The 26,530-nt window shown below is 42.9% G+C and overlaps 1 protein-coding gene across 9 annotated transcripts in view; it reads right to left on the bottom strand.

Annotated features, from left to right (window-relative positions):
- KIZ (kizuna centrosomal protein) overlaps positions 1-26,530 on the bottom strand; it is a 175,782-nt gene that overhangs the window by 147,079 nt on the left and 2,173 nt on the right. For 4 of the 9 annotated variants that reach the window (XM_081917795.1, XM_081917797.1, XM_081917793.1 and 1 more), the window contains exons 2-7: positions 18,533-18,595; positions 12,678-12,840; positions 11,066-11,155; positions 6,695-7,322; positions 5,299-5,542; positions 1,189-1,323 (exon numbers count right to left, since the gene is read on the bottom strand). In XM_081917795.1, coding sequence (XP_081773921.1) covers positions 1,189-1,323; positions 5,299-5,542; positions 6,695-7,322; positions 11,066-11,155; positions 12,678-12,840; positions 18,533-18,595 — 1,323 coding nt within the window. Of the gene's footprint in view, positions 1-1,188; positions 1,324-5,298; positions 5,543-6,694; positions 7,323-11,065; positions 11,156-11,394; positions 11,469-12,677; positions 12,841-18,532; positions 18,596-25,138; positions 25,175-26,530 lie in introns of those variants that run through there. The other 5 variants (XM_081917799.1, XM_081917794.1, XM_081917800.1 and 2 more) reach the window with 5 other exon arrangements.

Below are 26,530 nucleotides of genomic sequence, written 5' to 3'. Positions count from 1 at the left end.
CTTCCTCCCCCACAACAAACACTCTGAGGATGAGTGGGGCTGAGAGACTTCAGAGAAGTGTGACAAGCCCAAGTTCACCCAACAGCTGCATGTGGAGGAGCGGGGAATCAAACCAGTTCACCAGATTACGAGTCCACTGCTCTTAACCACTACACCACACTGGCTCTCACTACACTAGAACCTGTACAATCCAAATTTCTAAAATCAGTCCTTCAAGTCCCAAAATGTGTCTTTAATGTCACTCTGAGACTAGACAAGCTTCACAAAAGTGGAGGCTAGAGTGTGGGTGACTATACTCAACTATTGGCTCAGACTATCTCTATTTCCCCTTGGCCTTGCCCCACTAACTATGAGTGATGATTTTCAATCCACATGGAAACAGGCAGTGGCAACTAAAATCTCATCCCTGGGCTTCTCTCCAGGTCTTCTACTCAGCATGGGATATGATCAGGCCAAACCACTCATTAAGCAATGTGTAGCAGACACACAGCCAATTGGATCTAGCCAGTACCCCAACTTTTATTGCCAATGAATCCATCAGATACTCTGCCTTCCCCATGGCACATCTAACTAAAGTCCCTAAGCATCGGAGGGCCTTTACCCTGGCACGATGTCACGCCAGGAAGATTGCTTACTCCGAGAGACAATGCCCCTGTAATTCTGGACAAACAGAAACAATAGCGCATGTGCTTCTCCAGTGCCTGTATTACAGAGGCATTTGTATTAGCCTCATCTACCCACTCATCTCCCCATAAGGACCCAGGGTGCACAGGGCAATTCTATACCTCCCTGCTGCTTTCAGATACCAACCCTGCTACAACATACAAGTTGCCAGGTTCTGCATAGCAGTGCTCAAAATTTGTCGAATGATGACCTGTGCCACAAACTAGATTTAATGAACACTCATATTGGAGTGCTTTGTAAATTGATAGCCATAGTCTTTTATATAGTAACCTTTTATGCTCTTCCAGAGCCGATTAATGCTCCTAACCCTTCTTTTAGCTTGTTATAGTTTTAATATATATACCTTCTGTTTTAATAATTTCAGCTTTCCAAAACGTTTTACAGATTTTTAAATGATTGTACCCCGCCCTACTTATGCTGGTGTATGACCGTAATAAAGATTTGATTTGATACATAGACAAACACTATTACTGTCTCCCAATTAAAAGAAAATAATATTTGAACCTTATAAGGGTCTCCAGCTCTACTGTATTCACAGCTTTCCTCTGGTATAACATCAGGTGTTCCTGATCTGCTGTGGCCACAAACTGCTCTATGAATGTCAAGACATGAGCAAATCCTTCAAATGTCAAAGATTTTCTGCAGAAATAAACAAATGCTATTACAACCTATTAAAATATTCACATATAAAACCAAAATGGGCACACAACTGTAAATGGAGAGGGAGTCATATTTGCTTATTCATGTGTATGACGTATTTGCATATAAAGAAGAAGGTGGGATCTTCCACTTAAAATCAGGTGAATCTTCCTCCTCCTCCTTTGGTATAATAAAACAGAACAGTCTCCATTTTCCACTTTATACATGAATGGGGTGTACACAAATCTGTCATATCTAATTTTTCACATAAATAAAAAGATTTTGAAAACTTCATGAAACAATATGAACACTTTAAAAAATAATAATTACAATATGCACTGTGTGCTCATGGTAATGAATATGTTGTATAAAATGACAATGGGATAACTTATTCTATCTTCCATATATTCATATTTTTGAATGGAGCTAGCACTTTTGATCAAGAGCAGGAAAGTTGGAATGGATCACTTCATTTCTAGCACACACCCCCAATCTTCTACAGTACCTTTAGATTCATGTGTGCATGAGGACTGGCCCAGCTCTTGTTTCTAAACTATAGGGCATTATCATGTTGTGAGCTTCCAGCCCATGAAGCAGAGCACAGGCAGACACACAGTGTCACGATGTCATCATGCACACTGGGTATCCCCACCTAAGAACATAAGGTAGCCATACGGGATCAGACCAAAAGTTGATCTAGGGCAGGATCCTGTTTTCCTAGTAGGCAACAAAATGCCTGTGGGGCGCCCACAAACAGGACCTAGACATTAAAGCAGTCTTCCTGAACCTTGAGGTGATTTAGACTACAATTCCCATCAGCCCTCAGGTTCCTGTATCTGACAGCAAACACTGTCCTGATTTTATTATTAGAAATTGTGATCCTTTTAGAATTGTAGAAGTGTAGAGTTGGAAGGGACCCCAAGGGTCATCTAGCCCAACCCCCTGCAATGCAGGAATCTCAATTAAAGCATACATGGCAGATGGCCATCCAACCTCTGCTTAAAAACCTCCAAGGAAGGAGAGCTCTCAATCTCCCAAGGGAGAAGGTTACACTGTCGAACAGCTCAAACAGTTTTTCCTGAGGTTTAAGTCAGAATCTCCTTTCTTGTATCTTGAAGCCATTGATTCGAGTCCTAACCTCCAGAGCTATAATACATTGGTGTATTGCTTTGTCTTTAAAAATAGAAAACTTACCTCATGTTCAGAGCAGGCACTGAATACATCTCAAATGTAAGTTTTAACAATGAGGCAGTGAGCTGCAAATGATAGCTCAAACAACTTAGCATTTAGCCCTTTCTAATTTAACAGTACCCAAGCATGATTGTATTTTTATAAATTTTACACCTATATAAATGGACAAAGCTAGTGGTTCCCTACAGGTATAAAATATTACTGGAGAGATTGGAGTAAGTGATACCTCTATAATGATGCAAATTGAAGTTTAAGCTTTTTAACAATGGGGAATTGCTAATCCTTTTACAGAGGTGTAAATAGCTATTCAGGTTTTTATTTCTGACTGCCTGTTTTGTTTCCACATTCAACAGCAGAACTCCACAAAGCAAAACACACAGCTAGCCTATAAACTGTTCAACAACAGCAGCAGCAACAACATTCATTAGCCTTATCAAGGTTTTTGAAAAATCTATAACTTTAATATATATTGCAAATCACACACATGAAATTGTAAAATATTCTCCCAAATTGCTAAACTCTACTGCAATGCAATTCCACAACAGTGACTAAGAACAGTGGAAAATGAAGATGGTGCGGGAGTGACGTTTTCAAGTTTAGACTTAACACACATTGAGGCAGTGAGAACACACAGGCAGTTCAACAGGGCTTTTCATTGCACTGAAGTCTTACAAAATCTCTATTTCAACTAGCTCGCTCCCTATTGTGCTCCTCCCTCTGGGTGGTCTTTCCAGGGTGCCACTTGAAGGGAATACATTAATAAAAAGGAGGGGAAGGAAGGGACACATAAATAAAGAAAAGCAAAATGGATGACATGATGCAGCAGGCTATGGATCAGGGGTCAGCAAACAAGGGGTCTTTCTCTTTTACAGGTTGCTTCCTGGAAACAGTCTGATTAAGCTGACAGCTTGAATTATGTGTTACATTTTGTAATGCACAATCCATCTGTGCTAAGTCCTCTTGAATGCAGCTGAAGCAGCACAAGCAAAAGGTCTCTGCCTTGTTCCTTCTTAAACATGAGCTTGAAATACTCATTATCTTCCTAAGTGCTAAATCCGAGAGGCTGAAGTTTTTAAGGCTCTAAATGAAGCACAGGTTAGTTATGGGAACTGGCAAAGTGCTGGACAAGACTTTCATTTAAGAGTTTGACAATACTGACATGTAGCAAATTTCACAACTCCCTGAACTATCAAATTTCTTTCTGATTTCCTATGGTGGATGGTGGAGACCTTAAGTATCAATAATAGAAACAGATTGATAACTACCAGACGGCACTATTTAGACATCTTGTAGGAAGCTCAGAGCACAAAACTTCCATTTGTGATTGGGGGAGGTTGGAAATCTGGATGTACTGTTATGTACTAAAACAAATGGTGAAACATAAAAGAAATGTGCTGTGAATAAAGCTTAAAATCATTTTATTTATTTTTTGGGGAAGGGGAGCTAGTCTAGGGCTCAAATACAAAGTGAATCCATTATCTGTAGCAACATACCACTTGAACTGAACACAGAATCCTCACTTACAATAAAGGCTGATTATGTCATTTTCTTCACAAAGAGGTTATTTTCAAATAAGATACAAATTATGCTATGTGTAAAGATGACTAATTACATTTACCATATTTTTCCATGTATAGGACGCCCCCTATTTTTGGGGACCCCAAATTAAGAAAATGGGAGGAAATTGCCCTGACTTGTTGAAATTTTAGGAGGGGAGAATTGCCCAGAGGCTAACAGCCCCACGCGTCTAACAGGCCGCCTATCAGCTGTTCCTTTGCCGGCAATCGCTGAGCTTTGGGGGGGGGGTGCAGATATGAGCTGGGGGGGGGGCAGAGTGGTGAAGCTTTTTTTCCAATTACTTTTACCACTTCTCGCCTTTCCCGTGGAGCCTGCGTACAGTATTCTGCTTGCCACCTCCCACTCTGCCCACCCTACTGCTGGGAGGGAGGCTGTAGGAAGTCCGTTTTTGCCGTGTGGTGTCTTCGTGCGGCTCCAGTAGTGCGGCCGCCCTACTGCTGGGAGGGAGGCTGTAGGAAGTCCGTTTTTGCCGTGTGGTGTCTTCGTGCAGTTCTATTTGTGCGCGGGCAGAGCAACGTTACACAGGAGGAGCGCAAGGCGCGATGTTTTGTTGAAGTTAAAGGTGCAGACGGAGGATATTACTTCAATCGCCATGCTCCTCCTGTGCAACGTTGTGCTGCCCGCGCACAAATAGAACCGCACAAAGACTATGATGCATCACAAATACAATTGGAAATTCCTCAGTTTTAGCACTTAGTCAGAAAATGAGCATTTCTGGTTGCTTAAGAAGAAACAAGACAGAGTTCAGACAGTTATATTGTGGTAACACTTGCAGGGGGACTAGGCAGGATGGAAAAGGCATGTAGAGTGACCAGAACTAAGCAAGAAAGCTTGAAGCTACTTGGAGACCAAAACCAAAGGAGAGAATCTGTCTGTTGCCCAGAAAAGGGTAACATAATAGTTTCAGCCACATCTCTGCAACCTTGAATGACTTGCCACAAGGGGCAGTGAAACAACAGATCATTTTCTCTCAATAGTACCATGTTTGCTGGAAGCGTAAAACTGTGACATCAAGCACAGTTTTATTGCTGGAAGTGAACAAGGTTTAGGGGGAGGTTAAACAGCTTGAGGATCAGTGAGAAAGAAGGCAAAGTGGCAAAACCTTCCAATGATGTCGTGCACACCTGCGCTAAAATATCATTAGAAAAAATGTTCCAAATGGTGTTTCAACTGAAAGGAATGAAGAAATCAATGGCTTGGTTTTACCTTATTGTGAGACTAGCAGATGAGCCTCCACTTGAACTATAATGACATAATGCTTGTGAACATGGATGTTCTTCCTCATTATATGGTGTGCTGCAGCCTAAATCCTGTAGTTTTAATGGTTTCCCTTCTTCATCCTCTTCAGTGAAAGAAACAGTAAGGTCACTACTTCCACCTGAACTTTCACCTTCTTTCTCCTGTGCATTTTTGTCCAGCATCAGACTATCCTCAGGATCTGTAACAGAAACTTAACATTAAAAATAATTACAAATAAAAATAAATTACAATGAAAATATTAATTCAAATTTGATAATAGTTGTATATATCTTTCAGTTAAAAATACATCCCCAAACATAGGTCATAACTGGCTACTTAAAAAATGTTAAATCCTGCGTTTTCAAAAAAGAAAAGGTTGAAAGCAATATATAGTAAAATACATAAATATACTGTAATGTCAAAGCCATTCAAAATCTTCATCACCAACTGCAAAAGTAAATGATAAAAACAAACCATCTCACAGTCTGTCTAAAGAAGAAAGTTTTAGAAATATATACAATTTTTAAAAACTGTACTGAAAAACTCAATCAATGGAAAAGTAGAGACCAAAGGAGATTGTCTTCTGTTTGTCTGCTGGAGTCAATTCCACCAGCATATTTCACCGATGATTAGTTTTCCTATAGAACTATCAAATAAGACCACAAGGCCTCTTGTATACTTTATACTTCTTATGTTAGCCACTTTGAGTTTTTCTTTCAAAAAAGATAGGCTATAAATATGAACAAATAACGAGGAATATGTATTCAGAATTGAAGCTAGATATCTCTACTACAGAAACTAATGAAGAAGAAACTACAATCAAGAACCTACAGAGAGAGAGAGAAATCAGTTATAGCACTGAAAAGTTCAATGAAAATCCAATTTAAAAATCATGGAATAAGCAGACAGACAAAAACAAGTCTGACTTCCATTCCTGAACAGCAAGATCAACAGTAGTGGAACTGGGTGTTTAGAGAGGCCAGGTAACTGTGCACTCCTGCTGAATGCCCCTTGAAAGGACTGTCAAGTTAAATTCTTTTCCACTACAGTACTGTGTTCCTCAGAAAGTAATGAAGACAACAGGACAAATATTTCCATTCAAGAACATGAAAGAGATCTAGAAAGCTGCACCCAAAAAGTAAATAAAGGACATAGGTCTCTTGCATGGACTCTCACTATAGTAGCTCAGGCAGTAAACAAAACTTAATGCAAGCAATAAATAGCCCTCAATGCGTCCCTGCCATTGTTAGTATATAAAAATGCAGTTCCTTTGAATCTGCAGATAATGCAGTGATGGATACCATTGTAAAAATCCAACTAGGCAGGAGGAGAGCTATTTCCATTACACACATCATCACTATACCTGGGAATTTTGCTCTCGAGTGCTCATTTCCAGAAACAAGCTGCTCAGGGCGACACACCAATAAGATCGGCCGTTTAGATCCTTGTTCATTTCGTACAGAGTACTCATGTGTCAGTATTTCTTCCAACGATTTGCAGGAACTGTCACTTTTTAAATCGGTGGTTCTGTTCTCTGGACTTAATCTTCCATGTAACAGGGAGTTAAGTTCAGGAGACATTTTGCTTTCCACAAAATTACTACTGCAATTATTTGTCTTGCTTTCTACTGTTAAACAGCAAGTTCTTTCATTCTCATATGATACACTGGATGTGACTGGCGTTTCCTTGCCCATCAGCAGATATGTCTTTCCATCTATTTTGTCAGACTTATTTGAGCGCTGTAGATCACTATTAGTTCGTACTACACAGCTGTCTGTCACATAACTGCTCTGTGATGGTTGTCTATGTGAATGTGGGTCAGAAATTGAAAAGCTCTTTGTGAGCTCAGAAGATTTCGGCGGCACACTGAAATCTTCAACGCTTGAGACAGCTGACATTTGGCGTCCCATAAAGATTGTTGCTGTATGATACAGTCCCCTTGACATGGCTGTCCTGCTGTTAATTCCTGTCTGTCTTACTTCTGGCACCATCTGAAAAACACAGTTTGAAACCAGAGTAATTTTTGTTGTTGCGGATGGGGATTTTAAAATGAACAAGGTGTTATCCATTTAAAATATATGCGCACACCTGCAAGGCTCTCTTATAGGCACAATCAAACCAGATGGTCTCTTATGTAAACCCCGCTGAAATGAGTTGGAGAGCACAAGAAAACATCCCAGTGAATTGTATCCCACTCTTTTCTAAATGCAAGTACTGTGTACAGTTCTACACATTGCCAAGTACTTTGAATCTTGGATCTTCTACATGCAAAGTGGCTGCTCTACCATTTGGCTGACAGTTTTGACCATATTCTCAACCGTGTTACAAATAGTTAATTGGTCACACTAAAGTAAGAAGGAACAATGGTGACAGAATATCAGAAAACTTGCATTTGTATATGCAGGTTTTTCTCCCCCCCCCAAAACAGGCAAGCTGGCAATCACCTGCTCACCAAGAACAAGGATTAACTATTTCCAAGAGAGAACCAGATAGACAAAGTCAAGTATGTAAGTGTGGTGGTTATGGGCAGAGAAAACTAGAGCCAACTGCAGGCATGGCTCTCTGAATCTTTTTGAACCAAAGTTGTTGCGTCTTTGAGCACATTCAGTAGATTCTGAAGTAGAGGCTTTGAGGTCAGGACAAAGGACTTATGGGATGGGCACAACTAGTTAATTCAATTGAAATAAACAGAATCTGTACAGTTCTATTCATTTCAATGGGACCTATGCAGAACTTCCAGTGAATTATACCCACCATCTACCACTATACAGATAACTACAGTACTGGCAGATATATATCTGTTCCCTAGTTCTGAGTCACAAAGGCAGTCAAGTAATACATGACCTTCTGCAACATTCTGAAACCAAGGTTCTGCTTTCAGGTTTACTACTGGGAGGATGGCCCGGCACAATTTCATTTATATGAAAATGCACAACATGGCATAATCCACCAACCCATGGCCCAATGGCTACTAAGAAGTCCATCAAGGCCCTTCCGGTAAGCAGTCCATCAAAAGGATAGGCAAAGATAGTATGATTCCCAACCCACTGGGCTAGAGGACTCTCAGCTGTAGAGAGTTGACATCACCCTCGCAGCACATGCTCCATGTGAACTGTCAGTTGTTCTCTGGGTTGTTCTGGCTATTTTGATATTGTTTGTGGAATTAATAGGGGAAATGCTGATGTTTTTACTTTCCCACATCTTTTACAAAGTTATATTATTTGCAAGAATTTTCCAGTTAACTTGCAACCTCTGGCACCCCTAGAAAAATTGCTCCTGGGAATCAGGGATTCTCCAGAATAGGGAAATGCAGCTTGGAAGTGGAATCACCATCTGCAGTCCAGGGCTCATTCCACTTGCACATGGGCCAGCTTGGCTCTCAGCCACTTCTATATAGAAACATCACTGTTGTTCCTTGTCATTTTTGTGCTGCTGGATTTTTTTAAATGGATTTGATACTCTTAACTCTGGGTGTATATTGGGCCTTCTTAGGGGTTATGTTTGTTTTCTGTTTTCTTACTTACTTATCAAACCTTTATTAGGCATTATGCGAATAAAACCATAGAAGAGAAAATAACATATAAAAGCCTTAAAATATATATAAAAGGGCAGCAGTTGGCTACATACATATATATATATATACATATAGAATCAATGGTTTTCTTTGTTAACCTGCTCCTTTTCTGTTTTCATTACTATTTAGTAGCTGCCTTTACTCCCTTTGGATAAATAGGTGGGACAGAATTTTTAAAAATAAAATAAATGAACACCTTATGACTGCAGTACTATAGTGCCCCAAATTATAAACTGTTGTTATAGTTGCCTGTTTATTTTTTAATTTACTTTCAGAAGGTAAGTAAAGAAATGAAGAGGTACCCACTGCAATAATTTATGATATGGGGTACTAAAGTACCATGGTATTATAAGGGTTCTAGTAGTTCTGATATACAGATATTCATGTAAGTAGGGCTGCAATGAAATGTAGATTTATTTAAGATCAAAAACTTCAAGGACAAATATTTTAAAAACAACACAGTAAATTAGCATTTCAGAACTCTATCACTATCGCTTCCTAAATATCTGAACATTGTAGAAGGCATACTTATATAGGTCAAGGCTGGTGAGGCTCATTGCTCCATGTATATTTTAAGAAGGGTCTAAATTCAAGGTTTTTCCATCTTTTTAATCTACTGTGAAGCAAAAACATCTATAAACTCAGATTAACGTCTGCTAACTCAATGAAGAAAGAAAAATGAAAACCTTCCTGATACTATTAAACACACACACAAAAAAACACAAAATAGTGTTGCCTCTGTTTCTTTCCTGATAAGAGTCTTAAATACCAAACAGTTAAATGCATAATAACATTTACTGGCAGCAAGACAGCCTGCTTAGCTGATACATAAAGCAGGTAAAAGGAGAAAAAGTTAATTTCTTGGCTGAATGATTCCATCGGTAGCTATAGGGCAAACTAGAAAGTCTTTTAGCAAAGTAGCAGTTGATTCTTCTATCAATCTGCAGCACACATACTCTTCCAAGGAATGCATTAAATATGAAAATCATATCCTGTTATCATCTGTTTCCAGCTTTCAGCCCAGTAAGCTTTCCTTAATGAATGCTGTAGCCTAAGGGACAAGCATGCTGTTGGCTTTTCTGAATAATGGAGTGATGCTACCCATTTTGGCTTATTACAATATCGACTAGCTGAGGGGGTTTCACACATAGTCACAAGTGACTACTCTTGCCAGCATGCTCCAAGTTATTACAAGATGTTTTTAGACATTTCATCTAAAAGAGCTTTCCTGCTTTTAGGGAAGAAAAACAGCTCTGGTCTTGAACTGTATCATTTATATGGAGATAGGAGGAGGGATTAGAAGGCTGCACTACTGCAGATATATAGCAGAATATATTTGAGTATTTCTCGTCAGGCTTTGTCTGTGACTGTTGTTGTTGTTTTTCTTCTTTTTTGGCGTCTTTTGGAAGGGAAAAGTCAAAATGTACAAAATTATAAATGCTAATTTATTTTGGGGGGCTTAAATTTAAATATTTGGCATACATGGTGTGTGTGTGTTAGTATTTTTAAATTTCACAATGAACATTTGTTTCTTTTCCAGCACTATGGCACGATTTAAACTGCATGGCGGAAGTAATTACACAAGAGGTTTGCAAAATATATCTTTTACCTGAATAAAATAAAAGCCTCTAAGAGCTCCCCAATTAATAGACTACAGATCTGTTCCAGCCAGAGCTACTTCCCAGTCCCATTAATTTCAGAGGGAGAGACTTAAACATGCCTTTTTAACTCCGCCATTGAAATGAATTTAGATGACAACCCAGCTACACTGATGGCTCGTGGGGGCAGTATTTGGTTGGTGCATAGTTGCCTCTCTGCCAACGTCTGTGGAAAAGAGAGCCACCAGCTGGGTGGCTCTGCCGCAACAGAGGCCTCAGCATCACCCAGTTGGTAGCTAGCAAAATAGCTTTCAAACAGGAAAGGGTACTGGTGGCTTTGGACTTGCTGGAGTCAAAGCATAGAAAACGCATTCAGGGGGAAAAATTATTTTAAATGGCTCCCTTTGCCTTCTGCTCTGGTCACACAAGGAGGCAATGCTTGGGATGCAGTGATGGGCCCATTGCTCTGCTCCATCCCACTTGTCCCCAGTCCCAGTTTGGATTGCTTTGCCCAAAGTGTTTAGTTCTGGTTAGATATACCTTTTAGAACATTTTTACATACCTGGAGTTTCATAACATCACTCTTATTGCTTTTTGAAATATTTTTTCTCTCAGGAATCTGCTCTCTCTTAAATCCTCCTTCATACTCTGCCTAATATATAAAAAGGCATCATAAATTAAGATTAAATAGTCTGCATATTGATCCAGGCTGGGATCCAGGCAAACTTAGGTATGCTCTACTGATTTCATTGAGGAAAGGTAAAACATATAGCTTTCCACTGCAATCAGATTGTAATAAATATACAGTAGGCAGTGAAACAAATATTAAACATATATTAAGCATTCTGAACAGAATTCTCAAAACATTACTTATTTACCCTAGCAGCTTACCTGATTAAAGTTTTAATGTAGTTGAAACATTTTATCTATTTACTGTTGTATTTGTCTGATGATAAACTGCACCAATATGAAATCTGAACTGGATGAAAGGCATGTTTTAAAATGTAAAACCTTCGGCAGAATCCGTGACCAGAGGAAAGAGACAGTGGAGGAGGATTGGAGAAAATTTAAAATATATCTTAAAAATTATTGTAAAATCGTGGACTGATAAGATGTTAAGGGGAAAGAAACAAAGAATTACAGCTGTAAATGTTAATCTTAAGTAAATCTAAAAGAGACTTGATTAAAAAATTGACTGAAGGGTTGCTAAAAAAGAAAATGGTAAAATAAGGATGCGGTGAAAGGGAGGTATGGGGAAGTCAAATTTTGTTGTATGTTTTTGATATATGTGTTTTGTTTTGTATTGTCTTTTGTATGTTAAGAAAACTAATAAAAATTATTATAAAAAAAAAATGTAAAACCTTTACGTATGACACTTCATTCAATTCAAAATACAAATGAACTGACAATGCATTTGAACACATTGCAATATTACTGTATTATCTTGTAACTCATTTTGTAACATTTGTTGTTATACTATCTTTGTAGTCTACCATAGATACACAACTCAAATGGCACAAGAGTTCTGTGTTCCAGGTGGCATATATGGAAAAAGCTAGTATTGTAAAGTTTGTATGACAAAAAGAAAATAATGGTAACTCTGATATCGAAATAAATCCCAACAAAAAGTGAGTGCTGATGGAAGAGAAACCAAAATGGAAAGATAATGTGGTTAAACTCCAAAACAGCACAGTTCAATCTGTCAAACAAGCTTCTCATAAAGACCACAACAGGGTCAGCATCCACTGAAGCTATTCCGGAAAGCTTCAATAGCCAGTAAAAATAAAAATCACATACTACTCAAGAAAAAGCAACATCATAAGAAATTGTAATAAAATGCTGGGAGGTGTTTCCTCTACTGTATTCTTTTGGATCCAGTTACATGGGTCAAGGAACCAAAACACCATATATTTAGCAAATAGGAACATGAGCACAAAGCCTCAATAGTATATAAAGAGTATTCAAGGTTCTCTGTGCCCTCAACCCTCCCTCATTTCCAAAGCTATAAGGCCACTTTGGTTCACCGCTTTACTTATACAGCAGGTCTGCATTTTTCACACAGCAAGCAAATTATTCTAAAAAAGGTTTTAGGGCTGATTTATATCAAAGTGTGGGTACACCCAATCTGTTTTCATCAAAATCATTTATAGTTATTAAAGTACAGTATATAATACCTTCAGCCTCTGAAGGCACTCTGATCTTGAAGCAAACTTCTGAATTTGAGCTTCAATGCAATCAAATTCCTTCAACAGGTTTTGGTTTCGGAGCAAAGACTTTTTCTGACGCTCACATATTTCTTCTAGGTATTTTTTTAACTTCCTGTATTTCATTTTAGTTCTACACAAGGAATGGGAAACAAAAAGAGAAACAGTTCCATGTCGTGTATATGAGCTTATTCTTGGAAGAGAAATATCTACCTAGGATTCTGACAGGAACCCTGCCAAAAGCCATCATGCATAGAAAAATCCACGAGGGAAGAATTCCAATACAATATTTACATTTTGCTCCTTTTCATTTTAAACACTCATATCAATTTCCTCAACAAAATGTCCAAAGCTACAATTATGAAATTAAAGTTCCTATTTTAAAAGTAAAGGACTGATCCACTTCAAGTGGAGTAGCCAGAGGATTTATAAAGGGCTCCGTACAACCCTTTCCGTTCCATTCCCCTTTCCTTCCACGTACTCATGTGCATGGGAAGTGCAAGCTGCCTTTACAGAGACTGAGAGACCCATGTATGCCTTCCATAGCCCCATGTAGTCCTCCATCTCTGTGCCATTCAAATTCTGCTGCTCCAAGAAACAGGTACAGTGGTACCTCGGGTTAAGAACTTAATCCGTTCTGGAAGTCCGTTCTTAAACCAAGGCATGCTTTCCCATAGAAAGTAATGGAAAACGGATTAATCCGTTCCAGACAATGGAAAGCAACCCCTAAAACAGCAAGTAGACATGAAACTTACTATCTAACAAGGCCATTGATTCATAAAAAGAAAGCAATAGACCAGGCTGCAATCTACTACCCAGTACAGTGGTGCCCCGCAAGACGAATGCCTCGCAAGACGAAAAACCCGCAAGACGAAAGGGTTTTTCGGTTTTTGCGACGCTTCGCTAGACGATTTTCCCTATGGGCTTGCATCGCAAGACGAAAGCCCATAGGGAAATCTCGGGGACCTTTTTTTAAATGCTGGCGGTGGGGAGCAAAGCCTTTCCCCCCCCTCCGGACTTCAGACGAGGTCCAGGAAGGCCGGCGGGGGCGAAAGGCTTTGCTCCCCACCGCCAGCATTTTAAAAGCGGTCTGGGATAGCAGGGAAGCGCTTCCCGCTATCCCGGACGGCTTTTGAAGGCAGGCAGGGGGGGCAAAGACTTTTGCCCCCCGCCCGCCTTGGGAAGAGGTCCAGGACTGTCCGGGGCGATTTAAAAGCCCCCGGACGGCTTTTGAAGCCTCCCCCCGCCGCCTGGCATCGGGACGATGCCCCGAAGCCGGGCGGCGGGGGGAGGCTTTCCCGCCCCGCCGCCCGGCATCGTCCCGATGCCAGGCGGCGGGGCGAGAAAGCCTCCCCCCGCCGCCCGGCATCGGAACGATGTCCCGAAGCTGGGCGGTGGGGCGGGAAAGCCTCCCCCCGCCGCCCGGCTTCGGGGCATCGTCCCGATGCCGGGCGGCGGGGTGAGAAAGCCTCCCCCCGCCGCCCGGCATCGGAACGATGTCCCGAAGCCGAGCGGCGGGGCGAGAAAGCCTCCCCCCGCCGCCCGGCATCGGAACGATGTCCCGAAGCTGGGCGGCGGGGCGGGAAAGCCTCCCCCCGCCGCCCGGCTTCGGGGCATCGTCCCGATGCCGGGCGGCGGGGCGAGAAAGCCTCCCCCCGCCGCCCGTCATCGGAACGATGTCCCGAAGCTGGGCGGCGGGGCGGGAAAGCCTCCCCCCGCCGCCCGGCTTCGGGGCATCGTCCCGATGCCGGGCGGCGGGGTGAGAAAGCCTCCCCCCGCCGCCCGGCATCGGAACGATGTCCCGAAGCCGAGCGGCGGGGCGAGAAAGCCTCCCCCCGCCGCCCGGCATCGGAACGATGTCCCGAAGCTGGGCGGCGGGGCGGGAAAGCCTCCCCCCGCCGCCCGGCTTCGGGGCATCGTCCCGATGCCGGGCGGCGGGGCGAGAAAGCCTCCCCCCGCCGCCCGGCATCGGAACGATGTCCCGAAGCTGGGCGGCGGGGCGGGAAAGCCTCCCCCCACCGCCCGGCTTCGGGGCATCGTCCTGATGCCGGGCGGCGGGGCGAGAAAGCCTCCCCCGCCGCCCGGCTTCGGGGCATCGTCCCGATGCCGGGCGGCGGGGCGAGAAAGCCTCCCCCCGCCGCCCGGCATCGGAACGATGTCCCGAAGCCGAGCGGCGGGGCGAGAAAGCCTCCCCCCGCCGCCCGGCATCGGAACGATGTCCCGAAGCCGGGCGGCGGGGCGGGAAAGCCTCCCCCCGCCGCCCGGCATCGGGGCATCGGGCGGCGGGGCGGGAAAGCCTCCCCCCGCCGCCCGGCTTCGGGGCATCGTCCCAATGCCGGGCGGCGGGGCGAGAAAGCCTCCCCCCGCCGCCCGGCATCGGAACGATGTCCCGAAGCCGGGCGGCGGGGCCGCGAAGCCTGGGCGCGCTGGCAACTCTCCGCAAGGAGCGCTCCCGCTGCTTGCGGAGAGGTCCGCGAAGCCTGTCCTGGACCTCTTCTGAAGGCAGGCGGGGGGCAAAAGTCTTTGTCCCCCCTGCCTGCCTTCCCAGGGGCTTTTAAATCGCCCCGGACAGCGGAGAAGTCCTCCGCTGTCCCGGGCGATTTTAAAATGCCGCCCGCCAGAAGAGGTCGGGGGAAGGCGGTTTCCATAGGAACGCATTAATTGATTTTCAATGCATTCCTATGGAAAACCGTGCATCGCAAGACGAAAAACTCGCAAGATGAAGAGACTTGCGGAACGAATTAATTTCGTCTTGCGAGGCACCACTGTATAAAAACCCTTACTGCAGCAGCGGCGCCAGCATCCTGCCCACACAGTCCTGTGCCCTGTGAGGGAATGCCATGGCAGTCACTTCTGGGGCCGAGCCGCTGGGCGTTGCTCTGGGGCCCGGAGCAGCGGCTGCGAGGGCGACACCCAGTACCGGGGGAGGGGTAGTTGCTGCAGCAGCACAGCCTTCGATGCTGCTGTGATGGTGGCAGCAGAGGGACAAGATGCCAACGTCCCCCTTCTGTGCTTCATTGCCGGGGAGCAGCAGTGACATCCCTGCTTGGCATGGCAGGGCAACGTTCCCCTTCTCCGCTTCAACCCTTAGCCCAGATCCTTGAGGAATGGCATCTTGTTCTGTAGGACGGCAGCTCCAGGAAGGGCTGGGAGGGAGGGAGAGGGAGCCCATTCCTTGCCTGAAACCCCGGGGGGCCACTGCTGGTCCACGTCGGCAACAGTGTGCTTGGTGGAGCCGCCAGGCCGACTCATGAGGAGGTCCCTGAAGGCAGCACACCTCGGGAGAGAAGGAGGCCCAAGGCGAACCGATACTCTCCACTCCTCGGGGAGGGAGGTGCGTGCAAAGCAAAAGGAAACTCAACCCGCATCAGGCTCACCGCCAGGGACTCCCCTCCCTGCACCCTCCCGTCTCTATCTGCTGTGGGATCCTAAGGACAAGTGATGCCCTCCTGCCTCGCCCGAATAATCACCCTGGCCGCCGCGTGTCCCTCTCCAAGTCCCAACAGGGGTCTCTCCAAAGCACGCTTTGGCGCACAGCAGCTGGCGTCTCTTGTGCGTCTCTCTCTCCCTCTGTCTTCCCAGGCGCTGGGTCCCTCTGCTGCCGCCATCACTGCAGCATCAACATCCCCCTTCTCCGCTTCTGCCACGGCCGGCGCTGAGTGACAGAAGGCCGTGCTGACAAAACGGAAGTGCACCCCCAAACGGAGTACATTCATATACAGTGGTGCCTCGCAAGACAAAATTAATTCGTTCCGCGAGTCTTTTCGTCTTGCGATGTTTTTTGTCTTGCGAAGCACGGTCCGTCGCAACTGCGCCTCTTCAAGCGGCTTTAGGAAAAAAGTGAACAAACTCGCAAGACGTTTTCGTCTTGCGAAGCAAGCCCATAGGGAAATTCGTCTTGCGAAGCGACGCAAAAACCGAAAAACCCTTTTGTCTTGCGCGTTTGTCGTTTTGCGAGGCATTCGTCTTGCGGGGCACCACTGTACCAAAAAATTAAAATTTTTTAAAAATACACCACCAGGTTTGAAGTGTTCATAATCCAGAAAGTTCGTTAACTAGGCTGTTCATAACCCGAGATACCACTGTACCTTGATGGTGCACAAAGGGTGTTTCAAATCACTCTTTAATTCAAATCAATTAAAGTGAAGATCCACCCTCCCCGGGGTGCATGCAAAACTATTCCTCCCAAGACCACTTTATCCCTGGGGTAATCTGTCAGCAGCAGCATACCCAAAAAGTGGGCGGGGCAGAGCCGCCTCTCTCCCTCTCCCTCCAGTTTGCATGGCACTGAAAGCCAAAGGACAGTGTGGGCTCCCAGAGAGCAGCTTGCAGCTGTTTTGCTCCTCGATCCTTTCTGCTTCTGTACTTCCAAGGTCTGAAAGCAGGCTCATGGTTAAATTGTCTTGGCTACAGCTTGTAGCTAGCGTATATACACAGGTATACGTTCAGGGCATTTTTTCAGTTGAAACTCTGCAAAAACCCAGTTCCGACACCTCTCACGTGGGTGCCATTGCCATTATAAGAGAACAAAGGAGGTGTTCATGATGAGTTCCAGCGTCTCATTTTCTAGAAAAATAGCACTGTATATATTGAACCCAGATATCACAGCAAATCAATTTGCCCTTCCCCCCAAACTTGCCCTTTCTAGATCCTCTGGCTTCAATTAATTTATTCCTTTTTGTGCCTATTTTATACCTCCTTCAGTAATTCACAAAATCACTGCAGCAACAATTCTATCAATCCCTTTTCTCTCTCTCTCTCTCTCTGTATTCATTCCAAGTAGGGAAGTGAGGGAACTGGGCAGCTGGCTGTCATTCACCACGAAAGGAAGATGGGCAGGCCCTGGGGTATGGGCAGGGACCAGGCAGGGTTTTCTTCTGCTGCCTCTAGCGAGGTGAGGTTCCTTTGGCACTTCCAGCATTACAGCAGAACAAGCGGAGGCAAAAAGGAAGACAGAACAGGGAAATGCCAGCCAGAGGGCCCCAATGCAAAAAGCAAGAGGATGCAGTATCAACCCTTTGCTGACAGATGCTAATAATAATAATAATAATAATAATAATAATAATAATAATAATTTATTTATACCCCGCCCATCTGGCTGAGCCTCCCCAGCCACTCTCGGCGGCTCCCAATCAAGTGTTAAAAACAATACAGCGTTAAATATTAAAAACTTCCCTGAACATTCCCTGAACAATCAGCATTGTTATGTGAGTATTAATTTTAACCAATTATAAAGTTTTTCAAATATAAAATTATAATAAATTAGAATTTCCAAAAATTGTAATTAGAAGAATTAGTTGTGAATCAACCAAGTTTTACTTGTATAAACCACTTCACAAGCTGAAGTCATCAGAAATTGAGAAAAAAATACAAGCTCTAAAAGCAATAAAACCATTTCAACAGACGTACAATTAATATTCGATAAATGACTGAGTCACACTTCAGGAAAAGCTTGCTTAAACAAAAACATCTTAGGTACCCACCCAGACATCAGTTGGTAACTGATTACAGAGGGCTAGAGCTACAACACTCAAACTCTGGTTTCTGGTACAAACTAAATGCACATGTGGTACTCTCAGCAGAGCCCCATCTGAAGAGTGCAGTTGCCAGGCAGAGAGATATGGGGGGAAAGAGGGAACCTGGTCCCAAGCTGATTTTAAATACTAAAAGCACAATCTTGGATGGGCCTGGTAGTATACTGGCAGCCAGTGCAGCTCCCTCAGCAGAGGCACGATATCGTGCCAATACTATGTAGTCACAGATCCATTAAAATAAATTAACAATAAAACAATAAAACAATGCAAAATCTGCTTAAGCAGACTTACGTGCGGGTATCACATCTGGTGTATTCAAGCATTTTTCTTTCCAACTCCAACCTCTTTGTTTCACTAAAAGTACAGAGTGATGAAGTTATTGTACAAATTGTACACTACAAAACACTTTGGAGTAAAGAAAAGGAAGATATTTTACAGGTTTCAGAAGAGCTAGACACCCAAGGAACATTATTTTTTCACTGTGAATTCCAAGCCATCAAGAATCATCATCATCATTAATCAAACTGCTTTGATCCTAATCTATCTGAGGTAGCAGCTATCACCGGAACAACTTGCCTCTTCTGGAGGTAGATACAGGATTACTAACTCTTGGAAAGCACACCTTGAAATGATGTAGGAAATCAGTCATTTGTAACATCTGGCCACATGGCAGGAGGAATAACATCATCTACTGCTTACAAGGATGCAGAAACAGACATATGGTTAAAGTACTCCCTACTACTTCCCATGCATGTACCACACATAGGATTCTAGCAGAGCCTCCATCCTATTCTCCTCCTCTTACAAAATATCATTAACACACTGAAAGTAGATACTGGCTGTGGCTCACTAACGATGTGGCATAGTGGTAAAAGTGCTTGACTAGAACCTGGGAGACCAAGGTTCAAATCCCCACCTAGCCACAAAGGTTCACTTTGGGCCAGTCACCATCTCTCAGCCTAGCTTCCCTGACGGGGTTGTTGTGAGGATGAAATTAGGAGGGGAGAGAAGTGTGTAGTCCACCTTGACCTCCTTGGAGGAGAATAGGATATAAATAAATGTAAACAACAACAACGGTACACTTGGTGGTAAATCTGGGTTCATTCATGTTAATGCTGTTTTTAATTATAATCTCCTTTGAGCTTCAGAAAAGTAGAATGTAAATATGACAACATTAGAAATACTAAGAAATAAATTAAAAACATGTTGAGGGTGTCTCCCCATCTGCTGTCATGGTTAATAGCAGTAAATATACACTTATCAAATAAAACCCACCTCAACACTTGTCTTAGGACAAACACTTTTAAACAAGTATTTCACTGTTCTTAGATGTGAAGATTGGAACTAGTAGATTCCTGACAACCTTGTAGAACACTGCTTTCTATAAACCTGAAAAATCTACCTCCCTTGAAGGTTTCTGTGAAGCAATTGGTTCAATTGCTTCTTTGATCTTTAAATATGGATGTATTTTCTTCGATATATTCAACCAGTGGTGCTCTCAGCATATTTAAAGGTGACCCTTCCCCAAACATCTCAAAGAAATCATACGGTAATCTATTAGAGCAATTCTGCCCATAAATTATATCCAATATGTAGGAACAGCATCACTCCAAAAAACCCCTGCATTGGCAAACTATAACGTTATGTTAGTGGAAAAATACTAAACCCATCTAGTAATACCCTTGCCCCAATTAGAAGCCACTGGTAAGATAACTTTTATATCATCAAGACAGCCAGCAAAAGAGGAAAACTAGGGAGAGTTTGGAGCATCATTAGGGATAAACAGGCCATTGCTAGAATCCTAGTTCAATCAGTGATCCTGCTGTCCCCTCCCAACACAGGTGCAATGTTATACCTGCAAAAGAGATGACATAAGTTTAAGTATTCTCATTAGAGTAAATGCAGAGTCCTGAATTACCTTCCACCCTTCCTCTTTGAAATCCTACAAAAGGTAGGATTTCAACGAACCCTGCAGCCAATCACAGCACACCACAAGGTTATAAAACCACCCATGGAACATAAATGCAATACAAAGGCACACAACATAGCGCTACAAATCTCTGCTCCCATATCTAGTGTGCTATGAGCACACAGTGAGGGCTCTGATAATGGGAACTTCAGTGATGTGGCCTTTTGCACGCTCAACAGCTAGGGAGAACAAAAAGAAAGGACAGGAAGATTAATTTAAAAAAACCTACCACCCAGTTTCATATCTCCCATTCTTAGGTATCTGGGATCATGCAGTCATGTTGCCATGGCAGCTGGGATGCAAACCCATCTTCTCTCATGAGAAGCCAAGAAACTCTCATGAGATTGTACTAGTTGCAGCATTACATATGGCAAGTGTGGGCAGGATGCTAAGGAGGCAGCTTAGGTCCCTATGCTGGGAGATGAGACTGAGCAGGAGGAAGAGAGGACATGTTAACATTCTCTTCTCCATTTCTGAGGCCAAGGGAAGAAAACTCCCAGAGGATAGTCACTATTTAACTCATTTATCTATATTTAAAAGGGTATGTTAAACATGACAATTCCATAACTTTACAACCATTCCTCAGGAATGATTATATAATGTACATGAACATATTTAGAGAAACAGTATTTATAAATTCTAAAATAAATCCAAACCAAAAGTCAACTTATGGTATTCCTGTGCAGGTCAAACAAAAACCAAAGCTAAAATTCTTATATAGTCTCAGACTGCAAGTGAAAGCATAAACGAAACTAAAATAGTTATCAGTTTTGATTTTACTTGCAGCACACAAGGACTCTGGAATAGTCTCATTTCTTTTATGATCAGGGAAGGTGGAAGTGTTTATATATCATCATATATATATAGGATTAGGATTATATATTAGGATTATATAAAATATGTAGGATGCAATCCTAACCCCAGATCTGATGGGATAAACAAGTTAGGATGTGGCAGATCTCCAACTCAGATGGGCTATGCAGAGGAAAGCCTTCAGCTAGGGTTCAGTGGGCTGAGCTGAGACCAGGGAACTTACATCACCATAAGCTCTGAAAAGTGGGCATTCTGCAGGAGTGGCAAGGGCAGGAGTGGGCAGAGTAGAATTATGTTAGATCCTAATCCTGAGAACAGTTGCTTGTTCTTCTGTACAGAGCCATTTGGCTTTGCTTGTAGAGGCAATGTACCATATCCATGGAATCAAGGGAGGTGTCTGAATGTTACTCGAGTTCCTGCTTTGAGATAAGAAGCATTGACAATTTTAAGTTGGCACAGATTTAGGCTTCCCATGCTTAGGATTGTTCCCATAGTTACTATCCAAGTCACAATCATGTCTCATTGGTGGGCGGTGGGGTGGGGAAGACACCAATAACTAGTGCTTGACTGCATCATAAGGAAGCCACTGAAGGCAGGAAGAAAGATGGTAGATGTAAATAATAGGGCTGGACGAAACCTCATTCTCAACATTGTGATATACCAGCAGCTAAATATCGCGGATATGCTGATATATCACGATGCCTGGAATGTATCTCAGCTACTTCTGCTGGAGAAAGTTTATTGTTGACATAATTGGAGAACCCCCTTTCTACTTTTAGTATGGAAAATGAATGAAATTGAGACATCTGGGTCTGAAAATTGGGAAAATATCAGTTAGCAGGAGGAAACTCAGTGTCATCCTAGAGTAAAAACTGAATAATCTTTTTATATAAAGCTGACAGACGGAGAATCCTTTTTATTTCTCTTTCTTTTCCTCTTTCATTCTTTTATCTTCCCTATTCTCTTTCTTTTTTCCTTTCTTTCCTTTTTTATTGGGGGGTGTGGGGTGTCCCCTACTCTGGGTCAGTGTTGGGATTATACACACATGAAGACAATGGCTGCCTGACGGCACAAAAGGAAGAGCTCCCAGAGCAGGAGACTCGAGAAGAAAAGGAAGCTCCTAGGTGAGAGCTGGCAAGTCTATCTCCTCCTGCGTGAGACAAGGGTTAAGGTCTACCCTGGAGAGGGGACTTTTCATTTTCCCCCTCCTTCTTTCTTTTCATTTAGTTTGTTTCTTGTATTGTATTATGAAAATGCTTAAATATTTTTTGTATGAGTAAATATTACAGACGGTATGTAGAAATACTTAACGGCATGTCAAAAGTTTCCTGGGTATTTTTTAAAAAAACAGCAAAATAAACATGCTAAATCAGATCAATCTCCAGGCTTCAGAAAACGTTCCATCACAAATTAGCCTAATTTGTACAGGAACATTTTCCAGAAAACTCACACCTGTACATTCTGGGCCAACCTTAGCTTCTGAAGCTACTTCAAAAGGTAGCTCCAAATATACAACTCTGTTCACTAAGATTAGGCTGGCACCACCTGTAATGGGTTTTAGGCACCAGCGGGTGGCACTGTGGGTTAAACCACAGAGCCTAGGTTTGCGGTTCGACCCACTGCCCACCTAGCAGTTTGAAAGCATGTCAAAGTGCAAGTAAAGAGGTACCGCTCTGGCGGGAAGGTAAACGGTGTTTCCATGCGCTGCTCTGGTTCGCCAGAAGCGGCTTAGTCCTGCTGGCCACAGGACCCAGAAGCTGTACGCCGGCTCCCTCAGCCAATGAAGCAAGATGAGCGCCACAACCCCAGAGTCGTCCGCAAGGGGTCCCTTTACCTTTAAGCCTTCTCTTGAAGCTGGCCCATATATTACTCCTCTGGATTTATGCAAACATAAATGTAGTATGTTTTCTGTATTTATTTGTTTTATTTTGTATTAGTTTCACATTTTCTATACCAGATATATTTATACAGTTATGCAGCATAAAAAGATGAATGAGTAAAGAAATAAAGCATATTACTGTAATCCAATTTTGTAACTAAAGCCACGTGTTACCATAGCCAGGTCTGATTTCCTCAGGAATTAGCCCAGCGGTGTTCCAATCTAAACTGGACAAAGCCACCCCATCATTCAGATGTAAAGCTCCTAAACTACAAAGCTGATTTTTCAAGGGGAATGAAATTCCATCCAAAACTGGATCTCAATTCCAGAGTTCCCCTCCCACCTGAGGAACATATCTCTCACATGTGGATTCAGCTTCCCAGCCTACTATCATCTCCAGACACTGGTTCAGAACCCCAAAGGTTTCCTAAATATAAGAGCAGCTTGTCATATTGATCACAGCATACTTCAAACCTTGACTGACCTCTCCACGTTTATGTTTATGTTAAGTAACACGGGGAGAGACTCAATCCAAACGACCCCAACAGCTTACTTTCCTTCTATTCCAGTAGCTTATTTTCTTTTTATTCCACCCCAACTAATCAACTCAGCATTAAGAAGCATAAAATGGGTAGCAGTGAGAAGACAAAGATAACTGGCGTTCAAGCAGATACTGGTAATCAACAAATGAAGAGGGTTGTGGGGTGGCTGGGCTGAAAGGGGCAGGGCAAGATGAAACATACCCTGTGGCATGAATGGATTGAACAGTTATATCAGCTTATTTATCAGATTGGTCAAGGTGCCGGTCAGACTGACTAGAAGCCAGTCTGCAGTATTTCAGATACATGGCCACGAGTGTATGGCCACACCATACATCCATACCATACCATACCATACCATACCAAACCAATCACCTTTAAAGCACATAGTTCCCTTCCGCAGAATCTTGGGAACTGTAAGTTGTTAAGAATGCTGGGAATTGTAGCTCAGGATTTGGGGGGGGGGGGCAGGGGGCGGAGCAATGTGCTTTAAATGTATGGTGTCAATATGACCTAAGTCGTATTGCCACTGAGCACAAACAGGAAAAAGAGACACTGTCCCTAACAGCAACTAATAAACAAAAAAAGTAAGTCAAGGCTATATTATAAGTTACCCATATAACTATATTAAAAACATTAATAACATATTTCAACATCACCAAAACAATAAAAGCAAGTTGTACAAAGACTCTCTGTTCAAGAGCTAAAATTTCAAAGCCAATAGTTTTCTAAGCCTACTGCTGTTAAAGCCCTCAACATTGGCATCACTATAGACTAAAATCCAAATTGCCAAAAGCATTCTGACCTTATGGCATTCTCCAGCGGCCTGGATGCAAATTATAGCAATCTGACTCCTCCAGCATTCTCAAAGGGTTCAGGTTTGCAGTCATTCACAATGGCACTTAGATAAGAAGCTTTATAAAGGATATGTGTAAAACTTTATACCGCAGATCTTTTTATCCTTGAACTCTCTAGATACACATGGATCTGGCAGCCCCTATTCAGGTAATCTTAATTCATGTCTGTAGCAGGACAAAGGGTCCACATGTTGAACAGGAAGGTATGCAACTGAGCGGGGCGGGGTGGGGTAAGCAAGTTGGGCTGAACGCAATTGCAATGCTCCCCACAATCAGGAACCCTGCAATTGCCTCTCTGCCCTTGCACAAATTTAAGAATACATGGACTACAATTTATGTGATTAAGTGTACATTCTTGAAATCTCCATCTTTCACATTTATACCACCTTTGTATGCTTTCTTGTTAACAGTAAGATGATCTATTAGTAAATATTACTGTCAATTGGTAATAAGTTAAAAAAAATATTCATTTTAAAACTTTACCTTTCAAATGGAGAGTCTATGGACAACTTTTTTGCTATTTGATTTAAATTAATGTATATATGTATGCATGGATATTGTATCATAATGCTGTAGTCCAGATGTATTTTTCACATCTGCTGCTGGGCATGTATAAGCTCTCAATGACATTCCACAAACATTAGCCCTGACTGGCACAGCAGGACTGGAGGATCAGTCTGTCAATCACAATGTGAAGAATACAGAGACCCATAATTTTTAACCTGATTGTTGATCTCTCCTACTTCAAGAGTGGAATTTCCATCTCCCAGTAATAGGCAAGAAATTACATTATTACATTGCTCAATGAAAGCATTTTAATTTTCCTTATGAGTAACCTACCTGCTTTATCTCCCTATTCATGGTGCCTGTTTGACCCTGTTAAGAATAAATTCAGTCACAGTTGCTATGCATTTGCTATATTCCCATTTGCTGCAATGACAGAATGAAGTGAATCTCTTCTGACCCCCCTTATTTTCTAATTAATTTTTAAACATACTGTACTCTTATATGAAGTAAGTTTCATATGCAGTAATGTATACGCTCAAGTGCTCATCCTCCATGCACTTAACTGCTAGTCACCTTGAGGTAGACCTAGCTAGGTTTGGACACGTGCCCATAGAATGCGTGAATGGGTCAATCTGAGCTTAGCCCCAAAGAGAGGGAAGGATATGAGTGGTTCAAGTCTCACTCATGTCTTCCTTGGAAAGGAAGGGGCATGGAAGTAGGAACAAGGCAACCGCTTGAGTAAGACTTGAACGTGCCCAGGGTGGATGATATAAAATATATACCATGGTATAAGATTACCCAGGTACACTGAGGAGGTTATCCTGGTGAGTATGGTATCTCCTGGATGTTGCTGGTGGAAATTTGGAATATGTTTAACAGGAGATTTACAGCACCAGAAGAAATCTTTTGACTACTCAGAAGAAAGCTCCAGGTAAACTGGCAACCAAGTCTAGATGCAAGTTTAAAACCATCCCTTTAACAGAATTTTCTTGCACTGTTTTTACTGTTAGACAGTGGCAGTAACTTGAATACATGAGCATTATTTAAGAATAGGATATTCAGAACCTCAATATTCCATAACTGTATCTATCCACTTAGCTATTAATATTCAACATTCATTGACATGAATCTGACAACCTATGTCAACAAACAGGCATCACCAAAATGGTTAAGAAAAAACTGTATTACTATTTTTTAAACACATGTGCCAATATCATGCCAGTTCAATAATTACACTTCAGGCAGCTACACTATTGTAGTGAGGGGGTCAGACCACCTCAGCGGCATTGGGGAGGGTGGGAACTGGATGAACCAGACTCAAAGCTCCCTCACACAGCACCAACCAGCTGACCTCCAGTCTTTTCATCTGAGGAGAGTTGCTACTCCCCCTCCGCCAGAGCAACTGAAGCCACTCGGGTAGTGGCGGCAGCAGTGCGCTCCTTTCTTGCCCAGCCTGCCTGGCTCTGCCATCTGCATCACAGCTCCTGCTCACTTTGCTGCAATAAGTAGTGGTCCTTGGCTTGGAAAAGCTCCATTCTGGGGCAAGAGGGGAAGCATGCTGAGGGAGGGAGATGGCGCAGGTGAGTGAGGGGAGGGCTGTGAGGGGCAGGGGCGGCACCTTGCTTCAGCCTGCTGCCAGCTTTACAGGGCACGGCAAAAGGATCTGCCTTGCTTTCCATGCCATGACCACAAACGTTGAGCGAGCCCTTCAGGTGGCGGCTAAAT

The sequence above is a fragment of the Podarcis melisellensis genome (assembly GCF_964234715.1).
Source record: "Podarcis melisellensis genome assembly, chromosome: 7".
Taxonomy (NCBI): domain Eukaryota; kingdom Metazoa; phylum Chordata; class Lepidosauria; order Squamata; family Lacertidae; genus Podarcis; species Podarcis melisellensis.
The sequence above is the reverse complement of the archived record's forward strand: the minus strand, read 5'-3'. Positions and strand labels throughout refer to the sequence as shown.